We start from the raw sequence: 15,004 nt of genomic DNA on the forward strand, positions 1-15,004 counted from the left end.
AATACCTATCAGTTCTTCCTGGAAAGGACAACTTGGTTGTTTACATCCAGTGTCTGATTGGATTGATCATAGCCCCTATCGATTATTGCTAAATATTCTGAATATCATCTCTGATGGGATATATATGCTCTCTCTAATGGATTAACACCAGCATTCTTTTCTTTAGTACAGACACTGTCTCCTTCCAACAAGCCAAGGAAACCTGCTTGGCAACATCACCCTCATGGTCCCATCTGACCTTCGTGACCTCTGGGCAGTAGGAAGACTGGAATCATTATCCCATTTTATAGAAAAGGGCACAGAGATGATGATCATGCATGATCATGATAATGCTGGAACCAAAAGGCAGGTGTTCTGATTTTAAACCCACAGCTTTTTTCAGGATACCAAACTGCTTTTCCAACCAGGAGATGATTCCCTGGGGCTGGTCCCAGGGATGGGTGGGTGCAGCTGCCCCCATGCCCCTCCCCATCATACTGTGGTGCTCTTGAAGATTACTCTCAAGGATGGAGCTGAAAGAACAGCTTTCCCCGCTCACCGATGACTGTGAGGGTGCCTGTGGCTTCTGCTGAGCCAAAGGTGTTGGTGACTTCACAAATATAGGTGCCACTGTCCTCAGTCCTCAGGTCACTGATGGTCAGCCCAGTGATGCTATTGGTCCAGCGGTTGTCGGCTGGGAGGGGCCTGCCATCCTTGAGCCAGCGGATGGCTGGGATGGGGTAGCCGGAGGCTGTGCAGGGAAGCTCCACAGTGTGGCCAGCCCATACTTCTTGGGAGTAGAAACTGTCCAGGATGGTGGGGATTGACTCGGCAGGATCTGGAAGGCAGAGAGTGTCAGTGGCCCTGGCCAGCCTGGATTGGGTAAAGTGGGGGTGTGGGAGGAAGAGCAAGCACCCAGATCAGGAACCTGCTACCCACTGGTATGCAGAGTGAGCCATACCCACTGTGGGAGGGTCCTTGGTGTTTCCCTGAGCTCAGACTCTGGCTCTGACTCTCCTACTCAGGCTGGACCAGAGCCCTGAGAACCATGCTGGGGATCAGGGCTGGGGGAGGGGTGGGTATGTCAGGCAGACTTGGCGAGAATGACAGGCAGACAGATGGGAAAAGGGAGGGAGGATGAAGTGCAGGGGTGAGTGTGCACCAGCTCCTTCATGCATGCAGTCCCTGTAGCCTGCCCCAGACTCAGGAGCAGTGAGTCCCTGTGACATGAGAATCATGACATCTTGAGTTTGCAATTATTGGTAAGGCTGGTCTGGGCCTCAGCCTGGCTTGTGGGTGCCCCTCAAGGATGGGAGAGCTATCTACCTGCCCTGTTCTCTCTTTCCACCACAATTTGGGCAGTCTAGGAGACAGCCAAGGCATTTCTGTTGGAACTCGGGAGGATTTGGAAGTTAAGCCTTCTGCAAACTGCCCTTACCACCACCACCGATACCCACTAGTTTGCTTTCCCAAACAAGCAGAGATCAGTGACTGCCAGATCTGTGGCCACACACTGCCAAAGACCCAGGCCCTGGGCAGTTGCATTCTGTGTGTGACGGCCGTGCCACTTCCAAGCAGTGCTTGGGCTGCTGTCTCCATCTGGTTCTCACCCTAAAAGGCCTCTCTGGGCTTCCTTCCTGCTGGGACCTCCCTCTGCTGCAAAACCTACATGGTAACAATCCACACTTCTCATCCCAAACTCCAAGGACTTCAGTGATTAGTTCCAACCAGGCCCTGGCCTCCCTATCCGCACTGCCTCCCCCACCTCTCATCTCAACAGTGACCCATTTGTGGCAATGCATGTCATCACACCGTGCACCACCTGAGGGCCCAGCCAGCCCACTCTGCTTGGCCTACTCCTACTTGTCTTTCACAAACAAGCCTAAGTGTCACCCTCTCTGGGCAGTGCCCCCAGGTCACTGGACACCCATAGTTTCCTTTTTCCTTGATTTTATTTTCAAACAACCTTTTCTTTTTAAAGAAAAAGTTTGAAAGTGTAATATATACACCTGACAAAACTTCAGAAAGTACAGATGAGTATACAGTATGGTGAAAAGGGAGGTTCCCTCTCCCCAGAAGGAACCACTGTTGCCACCTCCTTCTGCCCTTGCCAACACAGTTAGCACCAGGTCCTGTATCTGCTTCCCTGGAAGACTGTGAGCACTGGCAGCAGTGTGGACACATTGCTGTATCTCCCGTGCCTGGCACAGAGCAGGGCCAGGGCTGTGGAATCATAAACGTCTGAGGATGAATGGGGTCACTCAGGCATGGGGCGGGCCAGTGGACTGCAATGTGGGAACACTGCAGAACTTCACAGGCTCATGGATGAGCAGAGCTGGCCTCAGGACCTTGGAGGGCACACATAGATGGGAACCCTGCAACCAGGAAGGTGTAGCGACCTGCCCAGGATCAGACTGCAGAGCCAAGATCAGAAACCCGGTCTCTACAAAACCTGGTTCAGTAAATGGGATTGAGATGGAATGACCTAATACTGAGTTTCACTCAATGGTGCCTGACACCACTGGATCTTCCTTGACTGATGGGAAATTCCCTCTGTCCTCAGCTCATCTCTCTAGGAGAGAGGGGTCAGGCTACAAATTCTCCTCCCTGGGAAAAAGTCTTTCTAGAAGACTCTGCTCCTTTCCTACATTCTTCAGAGCAAGCCCCTGCTGGGACTCAGGAGACCCAGGTGCAAACCTGCCTGGGTCACAGTTCCCTGTGTGATCTTGGGTAAGTCTATGATCGCTCAGGGTCTGCTTCCTCATCTGCACATGAGGTAGAGGTGATAAGCCTGCCTCCAGATCGCAGAAGGCTGTTGTAGACAACAATGGCAAAATGTATGTCAGAGAGCTTGATGGACATGGAATCGCTATGCAGATGTGCTGGGCAATTACTATTTGGGAGCCCTCCCTCCCTCCCTGTCAGCTTCTGAGGCTCTTACCACCACCCCCCATCCCCAGCCACAATCCTGTGGGTATGGTTGGGATAAACAAACCCAGTGCCAGGGAAGAATTACTCAATGTGACACTTAATTGATGCAAAACACACAAATTCTGTGGCATACCGCAGAATTTACAAGCAGAGGGGCTGACAGGGCCATGGAGGAAGGGGCGGGCAGTGTGTGGGGGGGAATTAATCACCGAGTCTCAGGCGTGAAATTAAATTCTGAGGGAAAGAAACCTCTTTCATTACTCTGGAGCAGAAGTAAAATGCTGCGGCGTGTACTGCGACAGCCTGGGGGGAATCAGGCATGGCCAGGGCCAGTGCAGGGCTGGGGAGACAGATGGCTGGGCCCTGAGAAATCTCTAGGAGTGATGGGGCTCGGCTGGGGGCATCAAGTCACCCCATGGAGGCTGCTGGGGCCTTCCCAGTTGGCTGAATGGTGCTGCCTGGAAAGGACACCCCCAGATACAGCTTCTGCATCCGGCTCTGGACTCCTTGAACTGGGGAACCCTGTTCTACTCTCAGCCTCTCTGGTCACTGGCTGCCTCTTTTAAAAATGCAGGTTGTAATGCCCAGTTCACAGAGTTAATGCATCTGAAAGCACTTGGTAAACTGAAAAAAAACACCTAGATGCATGGAATGGTTATTATTAGGTTGTATGTTTGGGGACCCAGACTATTCTTGCAACTGCCTCCTCTACCTTGGAAAATTTAAAAAAAAAAAAAAAAGAAAGTTGTCCCCATCCCAACACTTTGGAAATGTAGTAGGAATAGTAATCAGCAACAGTAGAGCAAAAATACCTACAACAATGAGAGCAGCAGCTACTCTACACTGCATGCCGTTCCCTGTGTCAGGCACCCTGCTAAGCATTTTGCATCTGGGACCCTTTTTCAATTTCACAGCCACCCGTGAGGTATATTTTGTCATGCCCATTTTACAGAGGAAGAAGCTGAGGTTTGGAGACATTATTTATTTTGTGCCAGGTTTCACAGCCTTTGAGTGGTGAGACCAAGACTCTATGTGTGGCCTGATTCTTTTCATTATTTTCCCTCCTCCTTTCCTTCCTCTTACTTTGTCAAACACTTCCTGAGGACTGAAGAAGCTACATATATGACTTCAGCCTTCCTCAAATGACCACCTACATATCTCTGCCACATGCATTGTTTTCACCTGTTCCTCTTGCCTGGAGAGAGGGGGGGGCACCCATCCCTTAGGGATGTGCCAGGCTTGGACCACCTTAGGCCCCAGGAGCTCATGGGGTGGGGGTGGGGCTGAAGCCACTAAAGAGTGAAACATCTCAGCTGAAACCCACCCTCAGCTCTGGAAGTGTCTCTGAAATGGGGGAGGGGCCAGTGGGTCTGGAGGCTGAGCCCTGACATGTACTCCCCAACCCCTATTCTCTCTGCACAGCCTCATTCCAGTATCAGTTGCATTTTCATCAGGATGAGAAGCTTGCTGATTGCCTTGTCACAGCACATCACATCAGGGCCCATGTCATTCAGTGGGACCCTTCCCCTCAGCTCCCCTCTGTTCCTGCCCTTCAGTCCCCTTTTCCCCTTAGATCCCCTTCACTCTTTGGTCTCTGTCTGTTTCTCTATGTGCCTGTGCCTCTCCTGTTTTGTCTGTCTGGGCACCTTCCAATCCTTATTTCTATTTCTCTGTTTGGGCTTTATATCTGAGTCTCCGGGTGCCACCTCTCATTCTTTGTCCCTTCTTCTCACAGCTGGTGGGCAATAAAAAGCAGAAGGAGATGGGTTGGCATAGCCTCCAGTGTAAAGAATGTCATTTGAGAGGGACTCCTGCTTATTCCCACCCCAAAGTGGGGGGTGAAATTAGTAGGATGAAGGGGCTAAACATTTGTGCAGGAGAAACAAGCAGGCTGCAGGTGGTGGAGTTTCTGTGCCTTTCCCACATTGTATGAGCAGCATGCAAATGAGAGCAAAGACCCATAAAAATAAGTCCCTATAATTTGGAATGGAACCACTCTGATACATTTGGGAATTGAGTGGCAGATTCCAAAGTCTAGCCACAAAGGTGGAGCCACATAGTACAGCCCCATTTCCTCACCCTGTGACAACACAGTTTCCCTTGGCATTGCTTAATCCTACACATATTTACTTAGCACCTACTGTGTGCCGGGTATAGGGCTAAGCACTGGAGGTACTAGGATGAATCAGAGAGCCTGACTTTGCCCTCCTGGCTCCTTCTGTCTTGGTCTTGCCAATGAGGGGGGATCCTGAAAAGAGTCACCTGCTGGTCAAGGTAGTCTTCACCAAATCACACAAGGTCAGAGGTACACAGAATTGGAGTGGTACCTAGTCACACTCTTTTTTCAGAGGCCCAGAGAGGCTGCATGATTTGGTGGGTTCAGCCTCCAAATCCCAAGGTTCTTACTGTCAGTTCATCCTCTTTTCAAAAGCCACTTCAATCTCATCTCTTCAAGAGAAGAAATTTTCAAATTGCAGGTCACAAACGGTTAGGAAGTTGTAAAATCCATTTGGTGAAGTTGTGACCAGCATTTAGATCAATTGGAATAGAATAGAATAGAATAGAATAGAATAGAATAGAATAGAATAGAATAGAATAGAATAGAATAGATTGCAATGCATGTGGTGGGAAATACCAGTGTGCACTGCAGAGGCTATGAGGGAAATGTCTCTGTGGATTGCTGTTGAAAGAGTCCAAAGAGCAGTGTTCTAGAAAGCCTTCCTGAAGGAGACCCATGTGCTCTCTTTATTCTGCTGGGGCATGTGCGTGGTGGGGTTGGCAGCTGGAGGACACTGGTGTCAGAGTGTGAATTCTGCCTGTGTCTCCCACTGGTAAGCAGCTGGGGGGAGTTGCTTGGCTTCCCTAAGATCTGGTTTTGTTACCTGTAGAAATTGGAACAGCAGTGCACACCTCTCAAGGCTATTATGGTGCCTAACAGACAACAGATAAGTGAAATTTCTGGCACACAGGGAGATTCAATAAAATTAACTTCCACTCCTCCTTCAGAAGCTATAATCAATCACTCCAGAATATGAATCCTTTATTTAATATAGAAATATTTTATTTACAAATTTTATTCTGCCTACTTTCAAATGTTGTGAGCTGGGCTATAACAAAGGATATAAATGTATTTATAAATTGATACTAAGTATTAAAAAATACTTAGAGACAAGGAAATTAAAAAACCTCCCTAATCTAATCTCATCTAATAGTTATCATGTTTGAGGATCAGATTTTATTTATGAGCTTCCTGGCATCAAAGGAAAAAAAAAAAGAGGATAGGTTCCCTAATTCTGATTATTTGATAAACAGTAACATAGTTCTTCAGGAAGGTTAACAGACCTTATGTACAGACTTCTATAAATAAGTTATCTTTGGAGTCATTATATAAAGGGCACCCCAAAATAAACTGGATGAGGCTTACCCCAGTAGTTCCTGTACCTGTCCTTTAATCTCCTTCTCTGAGACTCCCTGATCCATGGTGCAGACATGCCCAGTCCAAGGGGTGGGCTGGTTCCTCCCTCCCTTCCTCCCTCCCTCCCCCTGCTCCCTCCCCTCAGCCCTCTGGCTCATACCTGTCACAGAGAGGCGGGCCCCATTGCTTTGCCGGGTCTCCCCACTGTACTTGTGCTTGGTGATGCAGCGGTAGGTGGACAGGGCATCCTCCTTCTGCACGTCAGAGATATACAGCCCGCCGTGGTAAGTAATAAAAAACCTGTTTTCTGGAGACACAATCAGGACAAAGTCTATTACTCCCCTACCTGAGCATACTACCAGAAGCAAGTGGCCTTCTCCCAGACTAGGCCTATTGCTCAGAGAGAGGAAGTGATGAGGAAAACAAGGGGTGAAGGTGGTACAGCCTCAAAGGCAGGATAGCATCTCCAACAGATGAGGATTTTCTTTTTTAAAATATATTTTATTGATTATGCTATTACAGTTGTCCCATTTTTCCCCCTTCACTCTCCTCTACCCTGCACACCCTCTCCCACCCACATTCCCCCCTTTAGTTCATGTCTATGTGTCATAAGTTCTGCAGCTTCTACATTTCCCATGCTATTCTTGCCCTCCCCCTGTCTATTTTCTACCTACTATCTATGCTACTTATTCTCTGTACCTTTTCCCCCTCTCTCCTCCTCCCACTTCCCTGTTGCTAACCCTCCATGTGATCTCCATTTCTGTGGTTCTGTTCCTGTTCTAGTTGTTTGCTTAGTTTCTTTTGGTTTTGTTTTAGGTGTGGTTGTTAATAATTGTGATTTTGCTGTCTGTCATTTTACTATACATTTTTTTATCTTCTTTTCTTAGATAAGTCCCTTTAACATTTCATATAATAAGGGCTTGGTGATGATGAAGTCCTTTAACTTGACCTTATCTGGGGAGCACTTTATCTGCCCTTCCATTCTAAATGAAAGCTTTGCTGGATAGAGCAACCTTGGATGTATGTCCTTGCCTTTAATGACTTGGAATACTTCCTTCCAGCCCCTTCTTGCCTGTAAGGTCTCTTTGGAGAAATCAGCTGACAGTCTGATGGGAACTCCTTTGTAGGTGACTGTCCCCTTATCTCTTGCTGCTTCTAGGATTCTGTCCTTCATTTTTACCTTGGCTAATGCAATTATGATGAGCCTTGGTGTGTTCCTCCTTGGGTCCAACTTCTCTGGGACTCTCTGAGCTTCCTGGACTTCCTGGAAGTCTATTTCCTTTGCCAGATTGGGGAAGCTCTCCTTTATTATTTGTTCAAATAAGTGTTCCACTTGTTGCTCTTCCTCTTCCCCTTCTGGTACCCCTACAATTTGGATGTTGGAATGTTTAAAGATGTCCTGGAGGTTCCTAAGCTTCGCCTCTATTTTGTGAATTCTTGTTTCTCCATTCTTTTCTGGTTGGATGTTTCTTTCTTCCTTCTGGTCCACTCCATTGATTTGAAACCCAGTTTTCTTCCCATCGCTATTGGTTACCTGTGCATTTTCCTTCATTTCACTTATTGTAGCCTTCATTTTTTCATCTAATTTGCGACCAAAATCAACCAATTCTGTGAGCATCCTGATCACCAGTGCTTTGAACTGTGCATCTGATAGGCTATCTCTTCATCGCTTAAAAGTGTTTATTCTGAGGCTTTCATCTGTTCTTCCGTTTGGGCCATTTTTTTTTTTTTTGTCTTCACTTGCTTGTTACATAGTGAGGGGCAGAGCCTTAGGTGTTCACCAGGGCAGGGCAACCCACTTTGCTGGGTTGTGATGCTGTATGTGGGAAAGGGGTCAAAGAGGGAACAATGGCGCTTGCTCCACGCTCTGTTGTATTTCAGTCCCTTGCGCCACTTCCCCCAAGCAAACTGGGCCTTTCTGGTGATGATTCCCGTGTGGGTGGGCTTGTGCACATTGTAGGACCCCGTGGGTCTCTCCAATGCACACTCCTGTGAGGCTGTGAGTCTCTACCTGTGCCTCAACCCACACAGGTATTTTCAATCAGTGTCCTAAGGCACTATTTTCCGGCGCTGGGACCCTGGGTTGTGCAATCTGTCTCACTGCCCAATTTTGCCTGGTTTATCTGCATAGGAATGTGGGATCACCCAGACAGACAGGCACCTTGCATGCAGTGCCTTGCTTCACAGTCACCGCCTTGCTGGGTCTGCCAGCTGCCTGCGCACCCAGGGTCCACCTGCTGTGGTCTTGCACCTGGGATGCCTTATGCACCCGCTGCCACTGCTTTTTGTGCCTCAACCCCTCTCCATCCAGCTGCCTGACTCCGCCCTTCCTACCGGTCTGGATGGATGTGTATATTTTAACTCCTTGGTTGTCTGACTTCCATACAGTTCAATTTTCTGTCAGATCTGGTTGCCATCTTGTTTCTAAATTGTTGCTGACCTTATTTTGGTTGTGTGAGGAGGCACAGTGTGTCTACCTATGCCTCCATCTTGGCCAGAAGTCAGGATTTTCTATATGCAAACAAATAGAAATTATAGTTATTGTTCCTTTAAGTATCAATGCTTCAGGGAGTTACAGAAAGACATTGGGCTTTAGAGTTAGATGAGATCTGGATTCCATATCTGTTCCTTTTATTAGCTGTGTGATCTTGACAAAGTTACTTAATTTCTCTGAGCTTATTTGTATAACAAGGTGCCAATAATGCTTCATACAGTGGATTAAGGATTTAAAAGAAAGTGGCACATGGTAAGTGCTCACTTAGTGAATAGAAGTCTCCATTTGTCTTATCTCTTTGCAACAGTTTGCAAAGTTCTTTCTTTTTCTGTCATTATTTCTTTTTAAAATATATTTTGATTGCCATTACAGTTGTCCCAATTTTTCCTTCTATGCCCACTCTGCCTACTATCCCTACTCCCTCCAGAAATCCCCTCCCTTAGTTCATGTCCATGGATAGGGCATATAAGTTTTTTGTCTTCTCCATTTCTTATACTATTCTTAACCTCCCTCTGTTGATTTTGTACCTACCATTTATGCCTCTTAATCCCTGCACCATTTCCCCCACTCCCCCTTTTCCCCTCTCAGCTATAACCCTCCAAATGATCTCCATATCTATGATTCTGTTCCTGTTCTAGTTGTTTGTTTAATGTGTTTTTTAGATTCAGTTGTTGATAGTTGTGAATTTGTTGCCTTTTTAGTGTTCATAGCTTTGATCATCTTCTTTTTCTTAAATAAGTCCCTTTAATAATGGCTTGGTGATGATGAACCCCTTTAGATTTATCTTGTCTGGGAAGCACTTTATCTGTCTTTCCATTGTAAATGATAGCTTTGCTGGATAGAGTAATCTTGGATGTAGGTCCTTGTTTTTCGTGGCTTTGAAAACTTCTTTCTAGCCCCTTCTTGTCTATAAGATTTCTTTTGAGAATTCTTTTGTAGATAACTCTCTGCTTTTTCTCTTTTAAGATTCTCTCCTTTATCTTTAACATTTGGCATTTTAATTATGATGTGTTTTGGTGTGGTCCTCTTTGGGTCCAACTGGTTTGGGACTTTCTGTGCTTCCTGGACTTCTATATCTAGTTCCTTCACCAAATTAGGGAAGTTCTCTTTCATTACTTTTTAAAATAAGTTTTCAATTTCTTGCTCTTTCTCTTCCCTTTCCGGCACCCCTATGATTTCAAATGTTGGTACATCTGAAGTTGTCCCAGAGGCTCCTTACCCAATACGCAGGGTTTTGTGTTTTTTTTTTTTATTCTTTTTCTTCTCGCTGTTCTGATTGATTGTTTCTTTTTCTTCCTTATGTTCCAAATCATTGATTTGATTCTCAGCTTCATCCAGTCTACTGTTGATTTCCTGTAGATTTTTCTTGATTTCACTTATTATAAACTTAATTTCTGCCTGGATCTTTTTTATGCTGTTGAAGTACTCAATGAGTTCCTTGAGCATTCTAATAACCAGTGTTTTGAACTCTGCATCTGATAGATTGCTTATTTCCATTTTGTTTAGTTCTTTTTCTGGGTTTTTGTTCTGTTTTCTCATGTGGGCCATATTTCGTTGTCTCCTCAATTTGGCAGCCTCCCTGTGTTTGTTTATGTGTATTAGTTAGAGCTGCCTTGACTCCCTGTCTTAGTAGCATGGCCTATTATAGAAAAGGCACCTGTAAATCATGTGGGGTGGAGCCTTAGGTAATCGCCAGGGTGGGGCAACCACTTTACCACTTTGTGGCTCTGTATGAGGAGAGGGCTTGGAGAGGCAACTATGCTGCTGTCTGTCTTCTAGAGGTTTGCCTGGCACTTGTCCTGTGTGACTGGGATCCTTCCACCTGTTGTCCTGGTACTAAACCCCAGAAGGGGTGGGACTATGTATATTTTTAAGTCTTTGCGGGACCTTTAAGTGGAGTCTCCTGAATATCCAGCAGTTTCTTCCACTACCCCAACCCCCACTGGTTTTTACAGTCAGAAGTTACAGAGATTTATCTTCCTGGTACTGGAACTCTGGGCTGTGTGGTCTGGCCTGGCACTGGGATCGCTTGCTCCCAAGGTAGCCCTCCCGATTTTTATCCACCACATGTGAATGTGGGACCACCCATTCCGTTGCTGCCACCTCTTGTGCCACACCATGTCTCTGTGCCTCTCCATCCATTTCCACATCTCTGCCTCCCCCACCTGTCTGGATGAATGTGGCTTCTTTAAATTCTTGGTTATTAGACTTCCATACAGCTTGATTGTCCGATGGTTCTTGGTGTTATTTGTTTTGAGGTCTGGTTGTAATTCTTTCTGTGGTTGTACAAGGAGGTGAAGCATATTTATTTACTTATGCCTCCATCCTGACGGGAAGTCTGTTATTATTTCTTTTAAATAATTCAAAAGCATATCTGTATCTCAAAACCAAAATATGCACCAGGCAATGTACTATATCCTGAAGATATAGCAGCAAGCAAGACAGACAAAAATCTGTGCCTTATGGGACTTGCAGACAGATCATTAGTTTATTATAAAAGGATATAAATCAAGAACAGCCAGATAGAAGAGATGCATTGGATAAGATGTAAGAGCATTCATTGCTTATTTGTTCTTATAATTATGTGAGGTGCCATTTTTGGGTCACATAGCCAGGAAGGATTGGAACTCAGGCATTGAACTAAACACAAGCCTCAATCCCTTTCTCGAAATTTTAATCATTTATTCACTCAACAAACAATTATTGAGGCTAAGCTACATTAGGAACAGGGATACATGATACATGATACATGATAATCATTCAACAAGCAATTCTTGAGCACCTATTCTGCACAAGGCAAAGGTGCAGGCTCAGCATCTGAGTTTCCTGTGCTCTCTGCAGACTTTTACTGTCTGGACGTGGCAGGGAAGTCAAAAGGACAGGCAGTAATACACTCATTTTGCTGACTTTGACATAAGAGTCCACTCAGATATGGGGCAGATTTTCTTGTCCTAGGTTCTAAGACAAAACCTGAACTTGAGCTAATCAAGGCTGATGTTAAAAGGAGAGCATGTGAACATGAGAATTGGGACAGGGCTTGCGTTTGGCTTTGGACCTCCCTCTGCTTGTGTCAGTGTCCTCTCACCAAAGACCCACCAGTCAGACTGAGACTGGGAAGCTAACTTTGGGTCCCTCTGCCTGCTCTCCAGTGCTTATCTTCTTCCCCAGGCAGCCAGGAAAGACCCTAATCTGCCATTTCTACTGGGAGGGGGAGTTGAAATCAGGAGAGTGATTGTGACTTAAAAGAAAGCCGAGGGGAGAGGGTGATGCTGACTTTGCAGGAAAGACCTGCTGACATCAGAATTCGAGGCTTTTGTAGGAGATATTTGGGGTTGTCCCATGCCCTTCCAATCCTATTACTTAGAGGTCGGCTTCCTCCCACCTGGGGCTGAGGGACCCCTTTAGCCAATGACAAGAGCTCTGATAGTGGCCCACCCTCCTATTAAGAATATCCTGTGGTGTCCCACCCCTCCAAACATAAGTTCAAGATCTCAGCGTCTGGAGATGGGGGCCTCACCGAAAGACACTTTCTGACAAGAGAGACTGTAGAATTGCAAGGTTGAAAAGGTGAATGTGTTTGACCACATCTTTGACAAAGTTTCTCCAGCCTTCATTTGAATATCTCCCTGGCTGGGGAAATTACTACCTCACTCAGGAACCCATTCCAAAGTCAATAGCTCTGACTTTTAGAGAGATCTTCTTGGGTCAGTCTCCTTGTAGCTCCCTGCTTGACTTTTGGTCCTGTTCGCCAGAGCCCTATAGAACCAGCCTAACCTGTGTTATGGACATACTCTCTCACACATTGGAAGGCAGTTATCATGCCCTTTGACTTTTCTTCAGGCCAAGCAGTCTTAGGATTCTATTTCTAATAGTTATTTATTTAGTATGGTTTCAAATAACTTCATCACTCTGATTGGTCTCTTGCTTCTTATTTTCCCTCCTTCTCATCTCCCCTCCCTATCTTCTGTCTTTCTCCCTCTCACGCACTAATCTTTGAATATGACTGGATTTACCATGTGCCAGGCATTTTGCCAAGCAGTGGGGTTCTAACAATCAGCCTTATCTGATCAGGGCAGTGTAGTGCAAGACTACCAACCTTTAGCCTAAGACTGCATCCACTGGTTAGGGTGATGGGGTGGGCATGGAGAGGCTGCCCCATTATATTACTGCCTCACATTCTTCTTGCAGCCAACTAAGGGCCCCGGTCTTGTGTCAACAAGCCACTGCTAGGCCACTTTCTCTCTCTCCACCCTTGGGCATGTGGCTCTGTGGGCCCAGGCCTGGGGCTTCACATGGCCCCTGCTGAGTGCTATCTTGTTGGGATCCCCCTAGATGAACACTCAGTATTGTGGGTAAAAAATGAAAAGGCAATGATAAGAAACCCTGCTGCTGGCAGTTGGAGAGGACTTGGAAGTAGCGCAGAGAAAGCCTGGCCCCCCCACCAGACTCCGAGTGTGCTGTTATTGTCTTCATGTTGTGACATCCCCAAGTCAAATGTGGAAGATCTGCTGTCATTTATTGTGTAACTGAGACTGGAACACAGAACTACTGGAGGGGTTGTTGTCAATCAGAAGGACCAGGGTCAGGGGTGGGGACAGGAGAGACCCCAAATCAACACTATCGGCCCACAGGTGCTCTAGCCTAGACAGCTAGGACCTGTGATCCCTGCACTCCAGAACCATGACACACTTGGCACCACTGGAGTTTTAAGCTAGGAAGGGGTGCTGTGGTGATGGTGGTGGGGAGCTGGGGTTTCTATAGTAACAAGCAGCTGCTGCATCTGATGTTTCACATCCTTCATTGTCCTCATTTCCCCCCTCTCTTACCCCCCTTCTTGTGCATATTTAATTGCAGCAACGTTTTCAGACACAGTGCATCACTTGCTCCTCCTGAAACAAAGGCAGGCCACAGCCAGGGGGAGGCAGAGCTGATGAGGGGGAGGGGAAATCAGGGGTGTTATGTTAATCCCCTCTGGGGAGCCTTGTGCAACATCAGTTCTGCATGTTTGATGAGAATCTGGTGATGGGCCCTGCTGGGGAAAGAAGGAGCAAGAGGCCTGCGGAGTGAGTGGCATACAGTGTGGAAAGGGGGAGAGGCCCAGCCAGCAGGTGAGGGGCTGGGGCTCTGGAAGATTGCTGGCTTCCACAGCTGACTCTGGTGGGGTCCCTTGGTAGTCTGGCAGCCCATACTCCTCATCTAAATGAGACCAGCTATCCCTGGGCTGGCAGAGGAGCCATTGTTCCACATCTTAGCTCCTCCTCCTTCTGGGGCAGGCTGGGTCCAGCTGCAGGAAGGCAGAGTGGCAGCCAGGATCCCTGCATCTAGCAGCCCCCCTCCTGAGGCCACTTGGAAATGTGAGTCTGGGATGATTTTTGATGCACACCATAATAGGGAGTACTAATGGCACTGAGTGGTCAGGGGCTAGGGGTGCTAGATGCTAGTAGTGTCCCCATGAGTATAACCAGAGGGTCCCTTTCCCTTAGGCTCTAAGATCAGCACATAGAATTGTATTCAAATGTGGATTCGGCCATTGGTGCTGCCTGATGGTCACACCTCAGAGGCTGCAGGTTCGTCTGTGAACACACCATGACCAGAGAAGTGCTGTGCGTGGCTAATAATAATTTCCTTCTTTTTTTCATTACTAAGAATACTCCAGCCTGCTTCCCCAACCCTTTTTCTGGTGATCTGGAGCACACTTGTCCTTTTAAAAGCTAAATATTTATTCAGCACCTATTACATGTTAGGCCAAAGGCTTTATAAACATTATCTTGCTTAATTCCCACAACCCTTTGAAATGAATGCTATTATTACTGCCCAAAGCACAGAGAGGTTAATACCCACCCACAGTCAGACAGCTAAAAATGGTAGAAACAGACCATTAGTCCACTTCCTATGTTTTTCCAAAGCTCTTTGTTAGGCTGACTCTCTTAGAATAGCAGCACCTCTCATAGGGACATGTGGTCAGCCAGCTTCTGCTTGGTTGCTTCTCTCAGTGGGGTCCTCATTACCTCATGAAGGAGCACTCATCCATTCAATTCATACGGCTCAATTTATCAAATTTTCATGGAGCACCCTATGTCCTGGACTTGCTCCATGGAGAAGTCTTGGACTTGATCTCTGCCCTCTGCAATTCTATTGTATATTAAGAAAATTATGTCCTTCTACCAAGAAAGGTGTGGAGGTCT

The 15,004-nt window shown here is 46.6% G+C and overlaps 1 protein-coding gene across 1 annotated transcript in view; it reads right to left on the reverse strand.

Moving 5' to 3' along the window:
* The window catches only part of DSCAML1 (DS cell adhesion molecule like 1), a 347,817-nt gene that overhangs the window by 89,854 nt on the left and 242,959 nt on the right, over positions 1-15,004 (reverse strand). Inside the window, exons 4-5 of the mRNA XM_045838761.1 lie at positions 6,486-6,632; positions 539-817 (exon numbers count right to left, since the gene is read on the reverse strand). Coding sequence (XP_045694717.1) covers positions 539-817; positions 6,486-6,632 — 426 coding nt within the window. The remainder of the gene's footprint in view (positions 1-538; positions 818-6,485; positions 6,633-15,004) is intronic.

Source organism: Phyllostomus hastatus, unplaced genomic scaffold, assembly GCF_019186645.2.
Source record: "Phyllostomus hastatus isolate PE091 unplaced genomic scaffold, TTU_PhHast_1.1 phas_contig_113, whole genome shotgun sequence".
Taxonomy (NCBI): Eukaryota; Metazoa; Chordata; class Mammalia; order Chiroptera; family Phyllostomidae; genus Phyllostomus; species Phyllostomus hastatus.